We start from the raw sequence: 18,477 nt of genomic DNA on the forward strand, positions 1-18,477 counted from the left end.
GGAGGAGGAGGGACTGGGCCAGGGAGTCGGATGTGGGACAAAATGTGTCCAGCAGGGAGGAGCCTTGGACTCGAACTAGAACATGACTGCTATCTTTTCCCTAGGGGGTGGCCGGAGCAGAACTTCCTTTGCCCAGGGCAAGCTTAGCTATTGAAAATGTTTGGATCTTGACTTCAAACAACCAAAGGTGGGGTTGGGGGCGCTGTTCAACCCTCTGCCTTCCCTGCCTTGACTTGTCTCGGGTGCTGATGCTGGCAGTGCCTCTGAAAACAACTGGTTGGGCTCAGCTTCTGGTCCTTAAAGGACAGCAGCTCTTGGGTGTGTATAGTAAGCACTTGGCTGGGTAAGAGGAAAATAGAGCCAATGTGTATGAGTGGGGTGTTTTGGGCCCATCTGCATAGGGTGTGTTCTTGGCGAGATAGATACTTGGTTAGATAACATGGATTTGGGTAACGTGCTATCTCTGGTCTGTAGAGCTAGCAAAGACACCAGCTTCATACAGCGCTAGAGCCTGTGTTCTTGGCTTAAGTGGTATCACACTGGAGTCTAGAACTTTATGAAGTCATAGGGTAATTTAACAAGCCTGAAGTGTTTGTAAAATATAAGGGCTCCCAGGATGGACCTTAGACCTATTGCATCTGAACAGGTTGTATGTTAGCAAGGGGGATAACATTGCTACTGGTGAAGGCTAGGATTGGACTATGTGGGTGGAGGCCGACGGGGTTGCCATAGAAATACAGAGCACCTAATTCAAGTTGGGTTAAATAGCAAATAATTTTTCATCTTGGTATGCTTTGCATATTTTCTAAATTTGGCAACCTTAAGGCAGGATGAAATGCTAGGGATTGACACACAGGCCTGAGCACATGTTGGAAGGTGAACCAGTTCACAGCCCAACTTCCAGGAATGAAAGAGGAAGAGTGGGGTTTGGGGTTAGCAGATAAAAGACTCTAATAGGACTTCCTTCTCCGTATCTGTAGGGAAAGCCTCAGGATGTACGTGTGTGTGTGTGTGTGTGTGTGTGTGTGTGTGTGTGTGTGTGTGTGTCTATAATTTCTTTATATTTCTTTTTAACCTGGAGCATAGATGTCTACCTTGAGTTGGTCCCCAAATTTGTTATTGTAGGAAAAAAATGTGGAGTAGGTGTGGTGGTGTGAAAGAAAATGGCCCCCAAAGGGAGTGGCACTGTTGGGAGGTGTGGCCTTGTTGGAGTAGGTATGGTTTTTTTGGAGGAAGTGTGTCACAGTGGAAGCAGGCTTGAGGTCTCATATAATGCTCAAGCCATGTCCAGCGAGACAGTTCACTTCCTGTTGCCTACGAGATGTAGGTCTCTCAGCTCCAGTCCCATGTCTGCCTGCATGCCACCATGATGATAATGGAGTAAACCTCTGACACTGTAAGCCACCCCAATTAAATGTTTATAAGAGTTGCCATGGTCCTGCCGTCTCTTCACAGCAATAGACACCCCAACTAAGACAGTAGGGTCTGGCCATGTAACTCATTTGGTGGAGTGATTACACTATAGGCATGAGGTGTTTGGCTTACCCAGTACTTCATAATCTGGTCATGGTGGCCACATACCTGTCGTCTTGGTCCTCAGGAGGCAGAGGTAGGAGGATCAAGGTAAAGGTAGAAGTTCAGGGTTGGGCTAGGGAGATGATTCAGTGGGTAAGAGCACTTGCTGTGAAAGCATGAGGACTTGTTCAAATCCCCAGCACCCTCATAAAAGCTGGGCATGGTCACTCGTGTCTGAAATTTCAGTGTTGGGGAGCAGAGACAATTAGATACCAGGAGCTTGCAGGCCGGACATCCCAGCCAAAGCAGTGAACTTTAGATTCACTGAGAGACCTTATATCAAAAAATAAGGTGGCTGGCAGTGGTAACACACACCTTTAATCCCAGCACCGGTGAAACAGAAGCAGGCTGTCCTGGCCTACACAGGGAGTTCCAGGGCAGCCAGGGCTACACGGTGAGCCCTGTCTTAAAAAAAGAATGAATATTCTCCTCTGACTTCCTCATGTGTGTGCACAGGTAACACACACACACACACACATACACACACACACACACACACACACACACACCCATAAAAAAATTCAAGGTAATTTTTGCCTATATAGAAGTTCAAAGCCAGCCTGGGCTAAATGAAATCCTACCTCAAAATAATCAATCAATCAATCAATCAATCAAACAACCCCCCCCCAAACAAATAACACAGTGGTAAGAATGTGTCTCTTATCCTCATAACCAACAAAGCATGAGTCCTGACAGCTACAGACTACAATGCCTTCTTTCCCTGTTGTCTCCCCTCCATACGCCTCTCTGTGTTAGGTCATTTCTTACTGTTACTAAGTGAGCCATTCAGTGGGCCCAGGGAGACAGCTCTGTGGTAGAGCCTGGCATGTGAAAGTCCACTCCTAGTGCTGAAAATAAGAGAAAACTTCAAGGCTATGTTTTCCTTTGCCTTCCTCCAAGGAGGGAGTACACAGTAACAGTGGTGGTTACAATGGTGGAAAGCGGCTGCTGTTACTTACACAGGACCCCAGAGGATTTGAATGTATTTGACTCATACTGAGACTTTGCAATTTGAAATCATCTCACAGTCTTATTTTAGCCCCTGCCCAACCCTGTGAGACAGCATCACAGTGACTATTATTCATTCTGTGCTTTTCCCAAACAGGATTAAGGGGACTGGTCCTAATAGCATGTGTCACTCCTCAGGAAGGGGAGGTAATCCAGAGCTTGGAGCCTCCCACCTCTGTGGGTGATCTTCTTTCCCCAAGGGGCAGGGCTTGACTCTTTCCTGTAACATCCGGTATTGGTGGGAACTAGAACATTAAAATCAACCCCTTTTCTATTTTTCTCTTTGAGTGACCTAGAGATATCCCTCCTCCTGTGTGGGCCTGGGGTTCGAATGTGGCCAGTGGTGTTGAGGACATTGCCTGGGCATCTTTGGTATCTTCCCAGGGCAGAAGGCTCTCAGGAAGAGCTGGGTCAATGAGCCTGTTAGGTTTCTGACCTCTGATGTCAATGACTGCCAGAGAAGGGAGATGGCCTGGTCTTGTTTTTCGTGTTTTATTTATTTACTTAGTTTAAATTTGTCAGTCTTTATTTGTATTTTTCTAAGGAAATTCTAGAAAGCATACATACTGCCAAAATATGAGCCTGAGGAAAGCCCCAGAAGCACCCTCTCCTTTAGAAGAGCCTGAGGATACTCACGGCTTGCAGTTCTCCTCAGCTCCCTGGCCTCCCCCTCCTGGTTCCCTCCTCCAGCCTCTTTCCTGTTCTGGAAAGGCTCAGCTCCCCTGGCATCTTGGTGATCTAATCATTGCCTTTTGGGGAAGGTTTTCTCTGAGGTCTGTGGGCAGTTGAAATCAGAGATAAGATTGGTGGTGGTGGTGGTGGTGTGTGTGTGTGTGTGTGTGTGTGTGTGTGTGTGTGATGGGTTTGTGGTGTGTGTGTATGTGTGTGTGGTGTGTGTGAGGGTGGAGTGTGTGAAGTATGTATATTTGTGTGTGAGGGTGGAGTGTATGTGTGTGTAGTATGTGGTGTATATGTTGTGTGTGTGAGTAGTATGTGGTGTGTATGTTGTGTATGTGTGTGTAGTATGTGGTGTATATGTTGTGTGTGTGTGTGTAGTATGTGGTGTATATGTTGTGTGTGTGTGTTGTATGTAGTGTATATGTTGTGTGTGTGTGTGTGTAGTATGTGGTGTGTATGTTGTATGTGTGTAGTATGTGGTGTATATGTTGTGTGTGTGTGTGTAGTATGTGGTGTATATGTTGTGTGTGTGTGTGTGTGTTGTATGTGGTGTATATGTTGTGTGTGTGTGTGTACTATGTGGTGTGTATGTTGTGTGTGTGTGTAGTATGTGGTGTATATGGTGTGTGTGTGTGTATGTGTGTGTGTATGTGGTATGTGTGCTTGCTCTACCTCTTGTGTCACTATCTACAGGGCAGGTCTTCAGCTCCTCTGAGGGCCCCTTTTGAGTTTTAGAATGTGGGTGTCTCTTTGTGGATCGGTCGCCACGCAGTTGTGCTGGTGGCCATGCTCTGCACAGCTGGACGGGAAGGACATTTTTCATCTCTCCCCACACTCCTCACATCTCTGTCTTGTATCTGGTTCTCTGAATGTCTGGGTTGTTTTCTGCTCTGGCTCCTCCCAGGACCATCCTCCCAACCAGCTGTGGTGCTTTTTATTATATTTTCTACAGAAGGCAACAAAACTTACTTCATGAGACAATATACTCACAGGCAGAAAGCCACGGTGGCATCTTAGTTGTGTTGCTCCCAAGTTCTGCAACTCTGGGAAGTCACTTAACCTGTGTGTGTGTGTACGTGTGTGGAGATCTATTTTGTGTGTTTTCCTCTTTCTCCACCGTATTTCTTGAGACTCAGGGTCTCTCACTGTACCTGGTGCTCACCCATATAGTTAACCTAGCTGGCCAGCAAGTCCCAGGGGTCCTCTTGTCTCTGCCTCCCTAGCTCTGGGCTTGTAGGCATGTGTCACCATACACATTTTTTCTTCTTTCTTTCTTTCTTTCTTTCTTTCTTTCTTTCTTTCTTTCTTTCTTTCTTTCTTTTTTAAAAGATTTATTTATTATGTATACAGTATTCTGTCTGCATATATTCCTGCACACCAGAAGAGGGCACCAGATCTCATTATAGATGGCTGTGAGCCACCATGTGGTTGCTGGGAATTGAACTCAGGACCTCTGGAAGAGCAGCCAGTGCTCTTAACCTCTGAGCCATCTCTCTAGCTCCTATTTTTTTCTTAATGTGGGTTCTGAGCTCAGGTTCCCAAACACCTTTCCAATGGAACCATTTCCCCAGCCCCTTTCTAAGTATATGAAACCCTTACCATCATCCATCCCCATAACTAATTTCATTGTGCTAAACTAAAACTCTGGGCCTATTAATCAACTCTTCCTTCCTCCTTCCCCTATCCCCTAGCAACCATCATTTCCTCTTCTGTCTCTGTGGTTTTGATTGCTGTTTGTAGCTAAGGAAGACTTTTACCCTTTATGTTACAGCCGAAGGAACTAGGCTTGGAGAGCTGTGTGTCATGCTCTGGTACCCGTCAGTGGTGACACTGAGGGTCAGTCTCAGCTAGCTCATTCCTGTGCTCTTATTCTTTACCCTCCACTGACTCTGCTGTGTCACCTTTGTCCTGGGTGAAGCAGGGAGACAGGGACACACAACCACTGATCTTATAAAGCAGCCAGTATCTAACATAATAGCTTTACATAGTTTTAACCTTGACCTACAGAAAGAAATACCTCATATAGTATTACTCATTATGTATGCTAAATCCCCTCCTCCAGTAAATAAAAGTTTCCCCAAATAACATCAAAACTTTTATTTACTTGGTATATACTTGGGTATTTTTTCTACTCTATTCAATTGTTGTTACGATAAATCTTTCCGCCAAAAGCTGCCTGAGCCCCAGTGCCACGTGGGCGGTCTCTGCCAGACGCCTGAGTTCTGCCCATCACGTGGATGGACAAAATAATACAGAGACATATTAGGTACAAAGCTGCTTGGCCAATGACCAGGATTTTTCATCTGTTAGCTCAGTCTTAATTATCATAAATCTATATATTTTATAAGACTTATCTTATTGGACGCCTTATTGGTGTCCCTCCTTGCTGGTGGATCACATTACGCTGCTGGAGGAAGAATGGAGGGGAAAAAGGACATTTCCTGTTTCCTTGCTTAAATGTGAGTCTCCTTGCTATGTCACTTCCTGTCTGGATCACCATTTCTCTACTACATTTCCCAGAATCCTCTTAGACTCCTAATCCTGTCTAACTTGCTGTCTCATTGGCCAAACAGTACTTTATTCAATAATCAATAAGATGAACATACACAGTACATTTCCCATCATCTCCTCTTTTCTGTCTAAATAAAAAGAAGGGTAACTTATCTTTTATAATAACTAAAGAAAACTATAACCATAACTATCTGTCTTCAACTCTATCAAAGACCACAGAAGGATAATATATAAACTCTAGAATTGACAGAGACATCTGCTACCTGGACAGTCACCCAAAGTTCCTCTGTAATGTTGGGGCATCCATCTTCAGCCTATAGGCCACAGTGTGTCTGGCACACTTCTCCATTTCAGCAGGAACCCTTCAGTACTGTCTTGTTTTGTAAGTTCAGCAGACACTTTCTTGTAGGTCCTGCATGTCCAGTTTATACAGTAATGAACAGTCCAGGCAAGAGCAGTTTCTTGCCCAAATGGCTAATCTTGCCATGTTGAAAGCAAACTCCATAATGATTTTCTTCGATGCCCATCCTCCTTTCTGAGGTAACTGGTGTGCCAGGAGCAGTTGTGTCTCACTGCCAAGAAAAATCCTAAACCATTTAAATGCCATATTTCTGTAGGTCTTTGAAAGGTTTGAAGAATACCTAACCATCTCAAATACATCTCTGTAAATCTAGAAAACCTAACTAACCTAATTATAAGTTCTGACTATCATAGGCTATTATATAGCCTTATTTAATTATGCATATCATTTTAAAAGATCTGTATAAACACAATACCTAAACAAGAGGAGACATATACATATCACAAAATTGACCTTAAAGTTGTATCAATAAATGAAAATCCATACCAATGCAAAGTATTCATTCCTATATCCTATTCCCCCCCTTTTTAAAAAAAATTGACTATGCTCATTATCATTTATAACCAACCCCATTTAAATGAAAACAAACATTCATAAACAATATTTGGGAATATGGGTGTCGTTCTTTCTAAACTGCTTCCTGATGATTGGGGGCGATGTTTATACTGTTGGAATCATGATAAAACATAGAAATCTGACCAAGTCCTCTTTTTCATAGTCTGAAAGGCTGTATTGTCTCAGCTTTTTTTGGATGTAGGATCAGTTGAGTCACTGCTTCAGGGGGTCTTGCTTGATCAAACCATATTAGTCTGGAAGGAATCCACAGCTTTTCATTTTCTGTGGGAACACAAGTAGAAATTATTTTTCCAAGTACCCTGTCCTTAGACTTAAATTTTGAAGTCAAAGCATTTTTAAAATGTGTAAGTTGGATTAATTTAGCAGCATTTATAATCAAATGTATTTTAGCAGCAGTAAGTCTTTCCTCGGCAATCAAACAATTTAAAGACAACAACATGGCATATAGTATCCAGACTCTCTGTGTATTTTCCATCTTTATGTGGCTTTTTTTATTACTTTATTTTTACTTTCTTTTGTTTCTTTTTTCCCCGAGACAGGGTGTCTCTGTGGAAATCTGCCTGCCTCTGCTTCCTTCAGCAAATCCTACCGGCATGCGCCACCACAACCGGCTACTCTATTTCCTCCTGTTATTTTTTCTCTCACAAGCCTACATATATTTTTAAATGCAGTGTAAACCTTTAGAGGTTTTTCTTTATCTGGATCTGTCTTTATTGTCTCAGAAGTGTCGAGTCCAACGCCCAATAGCGGGATGGTGCGAGCCTATGGAAGCTGTTCCTATGCTTCTCAGTGGGCCGACGGGGCAGGCTGTGGCGGCAGGTTTCCCTTTTTCTCTGGGAACCTTGGGGCATGGGGTCATCCCACTCACTGACACCATTCTGTTACGATAAATCATTCCGCCAAATGCCGCCAAGCCCCACTGCCACGTGGGTGGTCTCCGCCAGCCACCCGAGTTCTGCCCACCGCATGGATGGATAAAGTAATACAGAGACATACTAGGTACAAAGCTGCTTGGCCAATGACTAGCATTCTCATCTGTTAGCTCAGTCTTAATTATCATAAATCTATATATTTTATAAGACTTATCTTATAGAGGATGCCTTTCGCTGGTGCCCTCTCTTGCTGGTGGCTCACATCCTGCCTCTGGAGGAGGCAAAGGGGAAAAGGGACATTTCCTGTTTCTCCTTTCTTAAATATGAGTCTCCTTACTATGTCACTTCCTGCCTGGAACATCATTTCTCTACTACATTTCCCAGAATCCCCTTTGACTCCTAGTCCTGTCTAACTTGCTGTCTCATTGGCCAAACAGTATTTTATTCAATAATCAATAAGATGAACATACACAGTACATTCCCTATAAAATTGTGTTTTATTTAGTAAACCTGGTTCTGAGACTCACAAACTAATTTCTGTTTTACAATATGGAAAGCACTAGTTTGCCAGGCATTTTACTTAATGCACCATTTTCCCAGCTGTCAATCATGAACAGGTACTGACTCAGCCTGTTCGATCTTCCTGTATGTGTCCCTGAGGATTATCCTAGGAAGGGGCCTCAGCAACTCTTTTATGCTAGATTAGCTCCAGAGGACTGGGTAAACTCTAAGACACTGGGAGGTGACATGTCATGCCAGAGGCATAGCATAGCCATGCTAGCTCTGATGTCAGGCTTTCCCCTTGGGCTCCTGTCTACATAGGCTTTGCCTCAGGGCTCACCGCGCTGTAACCTAAAGGACAACCTGCTGAAGGACAACTGTGCCCCAGAGTCCATTGAGTTCCCAGTCAGTGAGGTCCAGATCCTGGAGGATAGACCACTCAGCAGCAAGGGCTCTGAAGACAGCGCCCAGATCACTCAAGTCAGCCCCCAGAGGATTGCCCTTCGACTACGGCCAGGTAGGCACAGGGCTTATCTTGGGGAGACACCTGGCACAAGTGGGCAAGGGATATTTAGGTCCTAGCTGGAATTTTGGGGGGAGGGGCAATACAGAATAGGGGTGGAGAGAGAGAGAGAGAAAGAGGGAGGGGGAGGAAGGGTGGAGGAAGGAGAGAGAAAGAGAGAGAGGAGTTGTAGGCTGGAGAATGGAAGAAAACAAGGTGTCAGGATCTGAGTCAGAAGATCCGAGTGTGAATTCCAACTCCACCATGTTACTAGTTATTTGGCTGGTTACTAGTTATTTAACCCTTCTGGTTCTGCTTCCTCTCATGTGTTTTGTCTAGTTTGTAGCTTTGTGTGGAGGTATAAATAAGATGAAGGATATTTGTGAGCCTGTTTTCCACAGGGGATAAGGATTGTTTAGGAGCAGACAAAGAGATAGAAAAGGGAGGAGTATTAGCCTTAGAGTGAACTTTCCAATGCTTGGCCTGGCTGAATCAGTAAGAGTTTGAGAGAGCCCCATTATATGCAATACATATATGGGATTTGGAGGTAAGCAGGGTGCTATTTATTTACTTTTGAGACAGGACCTCTGTTCAGCCTGGAACTCACTATACAACCCAGGCTGGCCTTGAATTTGTGTGAATCTCCCTGCCTCTGCCTCGTGCATGCTGGGATTACAGGCATGTGCCACCATACTCAGCACAGTTCCTGTCCTTCACAGAGTCTGAACTGTAGCAGCTGCCAAGTGCTATGTATGACTTGGGATAGTAGACCCTGGGGTCCCAGAGGTTCTCATACATTGGGATTTATAGATGGGAAAATCACAGAAAAGAAGACTTTCAAGAGACTGCATGAGGAATAGAGTTGTAAGGTGTGTGTGTGTGTGTGTGTGTGTGTGTGACCAAAACTTTCAAGCTTAGTTTGATTAAACAGTTACTTGTCCCCTATGGTGGCCTAATTGTGTATTTATTCCTAGAGGAAAAGGAGGAGAGAAAAACTAACATCCTTCTGCCTTCCAGATGATTCGAAGAGTTTTTCACTTCAAGTGCGGCAGGTGGAGGACTACCCTGTAGACATCTACTACTTGATGGACCTGTCCTTCTCCATGAAGGACGATCTGAGGAGCATCCAGAACTTGGGGACCAAGTTGGCTTCTCAGATGCGAAAGCTTACTAGCAACCTTCGGATTGGCTTTGGGGCCTTTGTGGACAAGCCTGTATCACCATTCATGTTCATCTCCCCACCAGAGGCCCTCAAAAACCCCTGTTACAGGTAAGCCCTTTCTCCTCAAGCCAGTGTCGCACTCCTTCCCTTTGTCTCATGCTGGCCCAAGTCCTGGTTGCCATTTTAAATTCCAGGCTTTTATTTTCCTTCAAAAATTTATTATTTTTATTTCTAGGTATACGTATGCGTTTGTAGATATGTGTGCCGAGTGACTGTGGAGGTCAGAGGAGGGTGTCAGATCCCGTGGGGTGGGGTTACAGGTGATTCTGCCTGACATGGGTGCTGGAGGAGCATCAGATACCTTAACCATTGATCTACCTCTCCACCCCACCCCTCAAGGTTATTTTGTTTGCGCTTTTTGCCAAATCGTATCATTTTCAATTTGTTCTCTGCCAGGCAGATGGGCCTATTTTGGAATATTACACCAATAGGCTCAAGGCTGCTAGGGGTCCTACACAGAAATGTCATCAGCTTATTGGCTTTGTCACAAATGGATAGAGGGAAAGAGGAAAGTGAGGGGGCAGGGATGAGGTCAAAAGCAGAGAGAGGTCTAGATGAGTGAAAATGTAATTATGATTTCAGAAGAACATCCAGGCATCAAGAGCAAAAATCTTGCAAAGTTAAAATGCAAGAAAAATAAATCACTTTATTGAATTCTTTAACAATATATAAATTGTTAAGTTATCCCTCTCTCTGTTTGCCACCTTTAGAAAAATACATACATATTTAAATTTCATTGTTTCATGTGTATCAGTGTTTGCCGGCATTGCACACATCTGTGTACCATGCATGTGCCTAGTGCCATCAGAGGCCAGGAGCGGGTGTTGGATCCCCTGGAGCTGGAGTTACAGATGGTTTTAAGCCACCACGTGGGTGCCAGAGGACCAGCATATGGATCCTCTAGAAGATCAGCCAGTCCCCGCTTCCCCTCCCAACAGGGTTTCTCTGTGTGGCCCTGGCTGTCCTGGAACTCAATCTCTAGATCAGAATGGCCTCGAACTCAGAGATCTGGCTGCCTCTGCCTCCCAAGTGCTGGGGTCAAAGGCGTGAGCCACTACTTCCTGGCCAGCTGATGCTCCTAACCACTCAACCATCTCTCCAGCCTTCACACTTTTTTCTTTGAGACAGAGATTTTTGCTATGTAGCCTAGACTGACCTCAGCCTCCCGAGTGCTGTATTACAGGCCTGAGCCAACCCACCTTAGCTGTGGGGCTGGAGGAGCTCTAGGAATTGAGCTTAGAGTCTCAGGTTTGCTAAGCAGGCTTCCTACCACTGAACAGCATCTCCAGCCCTGTGCCTGTTTAGCTGCTGTGTTAGTCACTTTTCTTGCTGTTGTGAGCAGATACTTGTTAGAGGTAACTTAAGGGTGAAGGTTTATTTTGGTTCATGGCTCAGAGAATGTAATCCATCATGACAGGTAAGGCATGAAGTCTGAAGTGGCTTGGTCTGTGGTGGTGGGAACCTGTGGCAGCCACTTGCTATATGCCGCTAGGCCTGGAAGCGGAGCTGGTGTGGAACAATACAAACAAAACAAGCCCTGCCCATATAGCCCTATTTATGCCAGCTAGGCTCTATGTTACAAAGATTCTACAACCTCCCTGAAACTGTGCCACCGCCTGGGGACCAAGTATTCAAAAACACCGACGACTCTGTGGTGCCCATCTTGTATTCAAACCATAGCAGCTTACTATCGAATGGCTAACTTGACGAAGACTGCAAATCTATGTATGGTAGTGATTTAAAATTATGATCACTGGGCTGTGGAGATGGCCCAGTGGTTAGGAATACTTCCTGCTCCTCCAGAGGACCAGGCAAAGTCCAGTTTCCAGTACCCAAGTCGGGCAGCTCTTAACCCAAGCCTAGGGGATCCCCCAGCTCTAGGGGATCTCATGTTGTCTTCTGGCCTCCATGGGCGCCTGCACAACTCATTCTCTCTGTCTCTGTCTCTTCTCTCTCCCGCTTCCCTCCCATAATATCACTCCCTCTCTATGTAATTAAAAATAAAGTATATTAAAATCATGATTGCTGGATTGACAAGGCATGGGTTTACTTTAAAAATATTACAGTACAGTTTTTAAATTTCTGACTGGGCTATATGTTTTCCTAGAAAACATATCTGGGGACAGCATGATCTATAAATTTACTGGACATTTGCTTTATTGTTGCAGTAAAAAAAATGTGTTAATGATTCCAGTCATGATTGCATGAGCCTTCGTCTTGTATAATTGCTTTAGTTGGTCTTGAGATAGCTCTCTGAGATAAGCACTATACGCCTCCATATATAAGCCTACCACTTAAGTACACTGACAGCCCCTTGTCTTTGTTTGGCTTGTGTATTAATTGTTTTTCGTGTGGCTGTGACCAAATGCGTGATGGAATGCAGGTTTAGAGAGGCCGTCAGAGAGTCCGTGCTTGGTAAATGGGGAGTTGGGGTTTAATCTGTCCTGTCTGGTTTTATCACTGCCTTACTTGCCCTTCCGGCTATCTGGAGGTACAGATGTGGTGCCACAGGTAGTCTGAAGGACTTGGAGTCTAGACTGTCTGAGTAATTGTGATTCTCTGGGACTGGAGTGTAACTGTGTGGTAGAGCATTTATCTGGTATGCATGGGGTTTTGGGCTCAATTCTCAGTGCTGAAAAAAGGAGAAGAACCAATATGATTCTCCCCGATCTGGGCACACTACTGTCAGTATCTGTCCCTTTGTCTTTATCTGACCCTGGTACCACCTTTCCACCACAGCTTTTCTTAAGATGACCTCTCTTCTCCCCCTCTCCCCACCCCCCAGTATCAAGACTACATGTTTGCCGATGTTTGGCTACAAACACGTGCTGACGCTAACTGACCAGGTGACCCGCTTCAATGAGGAAGTGAGGAAACAGAGTGTGTCACGTAACCGAGATGCCCCCGAGGGCGGCTTTGACGCCATCATGCAGGCTACAGTCTGTGATGTGAGTTTGGAGGGCAAGGGGTGCCAGGTGTAGCTGGCATAAATCAAAATGGGGGAGGAAACAGTTTGGTTGGGGATTTCCGGTGTGTTGGAGGATGGGAACCAAGCAGGACTTTGTACAATATGAGTAATAATTTTTCCTGCTGTGTAGTCTCTCTCTATAGCCTCACCGAGGCCACAGCTGACACCTCTTTGAACCACAGTAGCCCCAGATCTTTCCTAGGGAGAGCATTGGCTCACATGTTCTGGAATTATTTCAGAGTCAAGCCTGCGTTAACTTGACCTCAGCAAAGTGAGCAGATGTTTGGGTGGGATTTCTTCTAATCCAGGCCAGCTGTGTGGATGCAGAGGGTTTCTGTCACTGGAGGAGTTATGTGTAGAGTTAAGAAGGTGGGATTCAGACTCATGCACTAATCAACAATGGGGTGATTTTTTCCCTAAGGGAACAAAGCCTGAATTAGAAAGCTCTTGTTTATGTTCAAGGCTTGGGGCTGAGGTCCGTCTCCAATACAGCTTGTCCAGCTCTTGAGGAATGGAGGTTCTGCAGTCTTTGTTCAGTGCGGATGACATAGCTGAAGTCTCTGTGTCTTTTTTTTCAAAACAGGAAAAAATTGGCTGGAGGAATGATGCATCCCATTTGCTGGTGTTTACCACTGATGCCAAGACCCACATTGCACTGGATGGAAGGCTGGCAGGCATTGTCCTGCCCAACGATGGACAGTGTCACATTGGCAGTGACAACCATTACTCTGCCTCTACTACCATGGTGAGATGCCTGGTCCCACTGTGGTCCTTGTTCACTCTGATAGGGCTGTTTTATTCCAGGCAAGGCTTTTGTGTGAATTTGAAAACAGACTTACTTCTGGGCATTATATGGGGCTCAGTTAGTGCCTGTTTCTGCCACATCCCAATAGGGCACCCTCACCCAGGGCGTCACACTGACTCCGCAGTCGTCAGCACCAGCAACAGCATCTTGCCATCCAAAATGTGGGAAGGCACAGCTAGAAAACTCTCTTCCCTCCTTCCTCTGTGGATGGGTCCCTTCTTGGAATCAAGCTCATTTGTGGTTACTGGGGAAAGACAAGGGGGAGAAAAGGACAAAGGTAAAACCCAGAGAGCAGAGCCTCTTGAGGAAAGGTTAAAGGGCACAGAGTCATTCGGTTTGAAAGAAAGATGTTTGTGGATAATTTAGGATGATAGGTAAGAAAACTTATGAAAAGTTATTTCATGTGTTTTATTTAACCATAGACAGTTAACTAAATAAGAAGAAAGGAGCTTAAATTGAAATAGGAATTACTGTCAACCATGAGGCAAATGTAGCTAAGTTTAAAATAATAACACTTAGGGTATTTGGAGAAAGTCTTGACTTTTTTTTTTTACCTGTCTTGTCCCCCTACCCCCCTTCATTTTCTTGAGTCAGGGCTTTGCCATGCAGTCCAGGTTAACTTGTAATTCTTAGTCCTCTGCCATCACCTTCACATCAGTGGGGTTACAGTAATTTGACAATATACCTGATTTTAATTAATTGATTAAATGATAAAGGGCCTTGTTCTATATATAGCCCAGGCTGGTTTTCTCCTTGCAGTCCTCTGCCTCAACCTTCTGAGTATTGGGATTAGAAGCTTATACCACCATGCCTGTTTTTTTTTTTTTTTCCCTTAGTCTGGAAATTGAATTCAACGTCTCATAGTATATTAGATAATTGCTCATCCACCAGGCCATCCCCAGCCTACTGTTTATTTTTAAATAAGAAACAAAACCTTATTTATTATTAAAACATACTCCTTATTTTCTCTAGTCAATAGAGGAACCATTTTGTGGCTTAAAAGTGATTCAAGGGAGGAGACTGAGCTAGAGAACTCATGAGCTCCCTTGCAAGGTCTATGAGCCCATGGACATATTGGTTCATACTGTTTCCTGGTCTCTTCAAGTCCTTGGTATTAGCCATATACAAGCTGAGCACTATCGGACTCTGATACTAGTCTATACAAGGCACTGATCAGGAGCTGCGAGAGATGAAAAAGCTATAAGGACCTACTCCTACAAGTTTTTTTGTTTAGATGAAGAGAGAGGATATATTCCAGCACATTTATCAATAGCAGCGAATGCATGCTGAATGCTAAGTGTGTTATACAGTCAAGGGCTATTGGCAGCCGGAAGAGGAAAGCTCCTTAGGAGCTGGGGTGGTCAAGGAAGGCCTCTTGGAGGAGGTGAGCTTTGGCTAAGGAAGGAGGAGGATTGCCAAGATGAAGGTCACTCGCAGGAGGAGTGAGCTAGAGCAGTGCCTGGTAGAAGAGGAGTAGGGGTGAGTGATGGTTGTTGGTCACGTGTTGGTTGATCAGTAGAGCGAGGCTAGGACATTTGCCCACAGCTCTGCAACGGTGGGCCTTAACTCATGGAGCTGGTTTGAATCTGAGTGGGAAGGAAGGTGCTTGGCTTTGGAACACCACCAGCTTAGGGTTCTTTGCTAAGCTTGCACTGCATTGCCCTTCTCACTCATATAGCAACTTTCATTTCATATCCACTTTCTGTTGCTAACAGTAAGCCAGAAAAGAACTTCAGTTTTGTTCTTAGAACTTGCGAGTTTGAGAGACCACATCTGGTGGTCATCTTGCTGGCTGAGTCCCAAGACTCAGGCCGGCATGAAGCAGAGGTCAGGGAGTGTGTGTATGGGTTTCTGTTTTCATTGTTCTCCTCTCATGACACTAGTGGGATTCAACTCTGGGGGCTTTGCTGTAATGACCTCTAACCATACTTCCCGAATACTCTACTCCCCAGTACTGTTGGGGGGCGGGGCTTGTCTTCATCCCCCCCCCACCCAAGCATCTCACAGTGTGAATTCAATTTCATCACATGAAACCCAAGGGACACACTGGAGCCATGTCCAAACCACAACACCTCACTTTGATTAGTGCATAAATGTTTTAAGTTTCACATTTCCTTGGCGATATCCCCATGAACCTTTCCCTCTTTTCCAGGATTACCCGTCTCTGGGGCTGATGACTGAGAAACTATCCCAGAATAACATTAACCTGATCTTCGCAGTCACTGCAGACGTGGCCAACCTCTACCAGGTAACTATGCCTCTGGGGCTTCCGTCCTGTTGCCACAGATGGACCTGTCCCAGGTGGCCATGGACCCAACCAGGAAAAAAATCCTTTTAAAACTCATTCTCTGGGTACTTAACATAACTCCCTATAGCCTTTTTCCTTCAGCCTCTAACCTGCTAGGAAGAGGGTGTAGATGTTTGAGATGATGGTGAGGAGATAAATCAGTTGGGGGAGGGGAGTAAAAAGGTTTCTTACTTTTCCCTCAGATATGAAAATCTGATAGATCTGTTCTGGTAGTGACAAGTGAGGCATCCCACAGTGTCCTCACAACTTCACTTTAAGACTGTCAGTCTGGCAGTGGTGGCACACGCCTTTAATTAAAGCACTTGAGAGGCAGAGGCAGGCAGATCTCTGAGTTTGAGGCCAGCCTGGCCTACAGAGTGAATTCCAGGACGGCCAGGGCTACACAGAGAAGCCCTGTCTTGATGCCCCCCACCCCCCAAAAGACTGACTAGGGGGACTTTGAGGAGACCACTTTCCTTGAGCAAGCTGTGGACATCTTTGTCTTCCTTTCTAGAATTATAGTGAGCTCATTCCGGGGACCACAGTGGGAATCCTGTCTGTTGACTCAAGCAATGTCCTCCAGCTCATTGTTGATGCTTATGGGGTAAGAATATTGGCCTGGGAGGGCTGGTCGAGTCTGCTGGATGTGGCTCATTGAGCAGAGGGTGTTAAAAAGAAGTAAAAGTGGGATGCAGTGGTCCCTCTACAATGGGAGCCTGACATGTAAATTCCCCCCAGGATTGAAATTTCTTAAAATGAATGGGCCTCAAGGCCATGCTTGGGCCTGGAGGTGGAAGGGAGGCATTAGATGGAAACAATATAATAGGGAGGTCTAAACATAATAGGGCCTTAAAGGGGACAAGAGGTGTCCCTTTAAAGCCTGAAGAGGAGCTTTATTAAGAGTGAGAGCGAAGCTGGGCAGTGGTGGAGCACTCCTTTAGTCCCAGCACTCGGGAGGCAGAGGCAGGGGGATCTCTGTGAGTTTGAGACCAGCCTGGTCTACAAGAGCTAGTTCCAGGACAGCCTCCAAAGCCACAGAAAAACCCTGTCTCGAAAAACCAAACAAACAAACAAACAAACAAACACAGAAGAGTGAGATCGAGAGAGGTCAGGAGGAGAGTGGGTAGGGGGAGCCAAAGAGAGACAATGTTCATGAGCGTGAAGGCAAAGAGACCCTCTTCAAAAGCAGCCTTTCTCTCTAGACCAATTCCTAGAACAAAGGAAAGGTCTGGCTTTTTATGTTTTTAGGAGTGGCAGGAAGTTTCATATCATGTGATTTAGTTGAACACAGCACATAGAGAAGCCAAGTATTCTACAATGACAACTGTCAAGTCACGGTACAAACTGCTTTGGAACTCTGTCCCAAAGCGAGCTGGAGTGCGTGGCCTGGTTTGCCTGTGGGATCATGCCTAAAGATGCAGGCCCATGTTATGACAGAGCTCAGCATTGGGAGCCCTAGGCTGCCATTCTCCCATGTGGCCTTCCTGCTTTCCTCTTGTGCTCCTAGAGGATGGCCAGCCCTGGGAGAGATGACATCTTCTGGAAAGGAGGTGGGAGAGAAAGGAAGGCTAGGGCAGAACGGACGGTGAGTGGGGCGCTTAGAGGTGGAGGGGACTGTAGATGCGGGCCAGATTGACAAGGAGCATCTGTAGGGCAGAATGAGGGAGAGCCAGGTCCTAGCCACACACAAAAGAGGCAACTGAGTACAGAGACATTCTGGCAGCAACGGGCAGATAACCCTCAGCATCCGGCACTACCAAAGCACGTCCCAGGCCTCTGGGTTGGCTTTGCGTGGGATGCTTTTGGCCTTTGTCTGTGTCTTTACTTTCTTTTGTCCCTTTCTGCTCAGAAAATCCGCTCCAAAGTGGAGCTGGAAGTGCGTGACCTCCCTGAAGAGCTGTCACTATCCTTCAATGCCACTTGCCTCAACAATGAGGTCATCCCAGGCCTCAAGTCTTGTGTGGGACTCAAGATTGGAGACACGGTAAGGTGGGCAGTGGGCGAGGCAGGGACTGATACTGAAGCTGTGACGTGGACCCCAGAGTCTGTGTGTACTCCAACCCTTTTCAGATTAGAAGTTCAAGAGCTCTTAACCTTTCCTCTTGAAGCTTCTGCTGCCTAAAGTTTCTGTATCCACTGAGTTAACATCTCCATCAGTTTTTGAGATATTCACACCTGTATATCTGATTGCAAATGAAATGATCTCTTATCTACTCACCCAGAGTAGTGCCTTTCTTTTCTCTGTGACATAAAATGGCAGTATATCATCTGTAGACTTTAGCTGAGCACTGACTGTGCGCCAGGCTTTATTCTGGGTGATGAAAATCCAGCAGCAAGTGGACAGGAAAAAATACCTGGACCCCTTGAGACTCACTTAAGAGTGCAGATGCTCATATTGCCCCTGCATTCCCTCCATGGTTTTCTTGATGGCTATTGTTTTGCATTTTATGCATATGGTTATTTTGCCTATGTGCATATTTATGTATCATGTGGGTGCCTGGTACCTGTGAAGGCCAGAAGATGGTATCTGATTCCTTGGAACTAGAGTTACAGAGGGTTGTGATCTGCCATGTGGATTTGAACCCAGGTCCTCTGGAAGAGCAGCCAGCAT

At 45.4% G+C, this 18,477-nt stretch overlaps 1 protein-coding gene across 1 annotated transcript in view; it reads left to right on the forward strand.

The window, feature by feature from the left end:
* The window catches only part of Itgb3 (integrin subunit beta 3), a 57,223-nt gene that overhangs the window by 19,165 nt on the left and 19,581 nt on the right, over positions 1–18,477 (forward strand). Inside the window, exons 3-9 of the mRNA XM_027427875.2 lie at positions 8,404–8,599; positions 9,602–9,854; positions 12,592–12,754; positions 13,358–13,519; positions 15,732–15,827; positions 16,381–16,470; positions 17,716–17,850. Of these exons, the coding sequence (XP_027283676.1) occupies positions 8,404–8,599; positions 9,602–9,854; positions 12,592–12,754; positions 13,358–13,519; positions 15,732–15,827; positions 16,381–16,470; positions 17,716–17,850 (1,095 nt within the window). The remainder of the gene's footprint in view (positions 1–8,403; positions 8,600–9,601; positions 9,855–12,591; positions 12,755–13,357; positions 13,520–15,731; positions 15,828–16,380; positions 16,471–17,715; positions 17,851–18,477) is intronic.

Source organism: Cricetulus griseus, chromosome 7 (genome assembly GCF_003668045.3).
Source record: "Cricetulus griseus strain 17A/GY chromosome 7, alternate assembly CriGri-PICRH-1.0, whole genome shotgun sequence".
Lineage (NCBI taxonomy): Eukaryota > Metazoa > Chordata > Mammalia > Rodentia > Cricetidae > Cricetulus > Cricetulus griseus.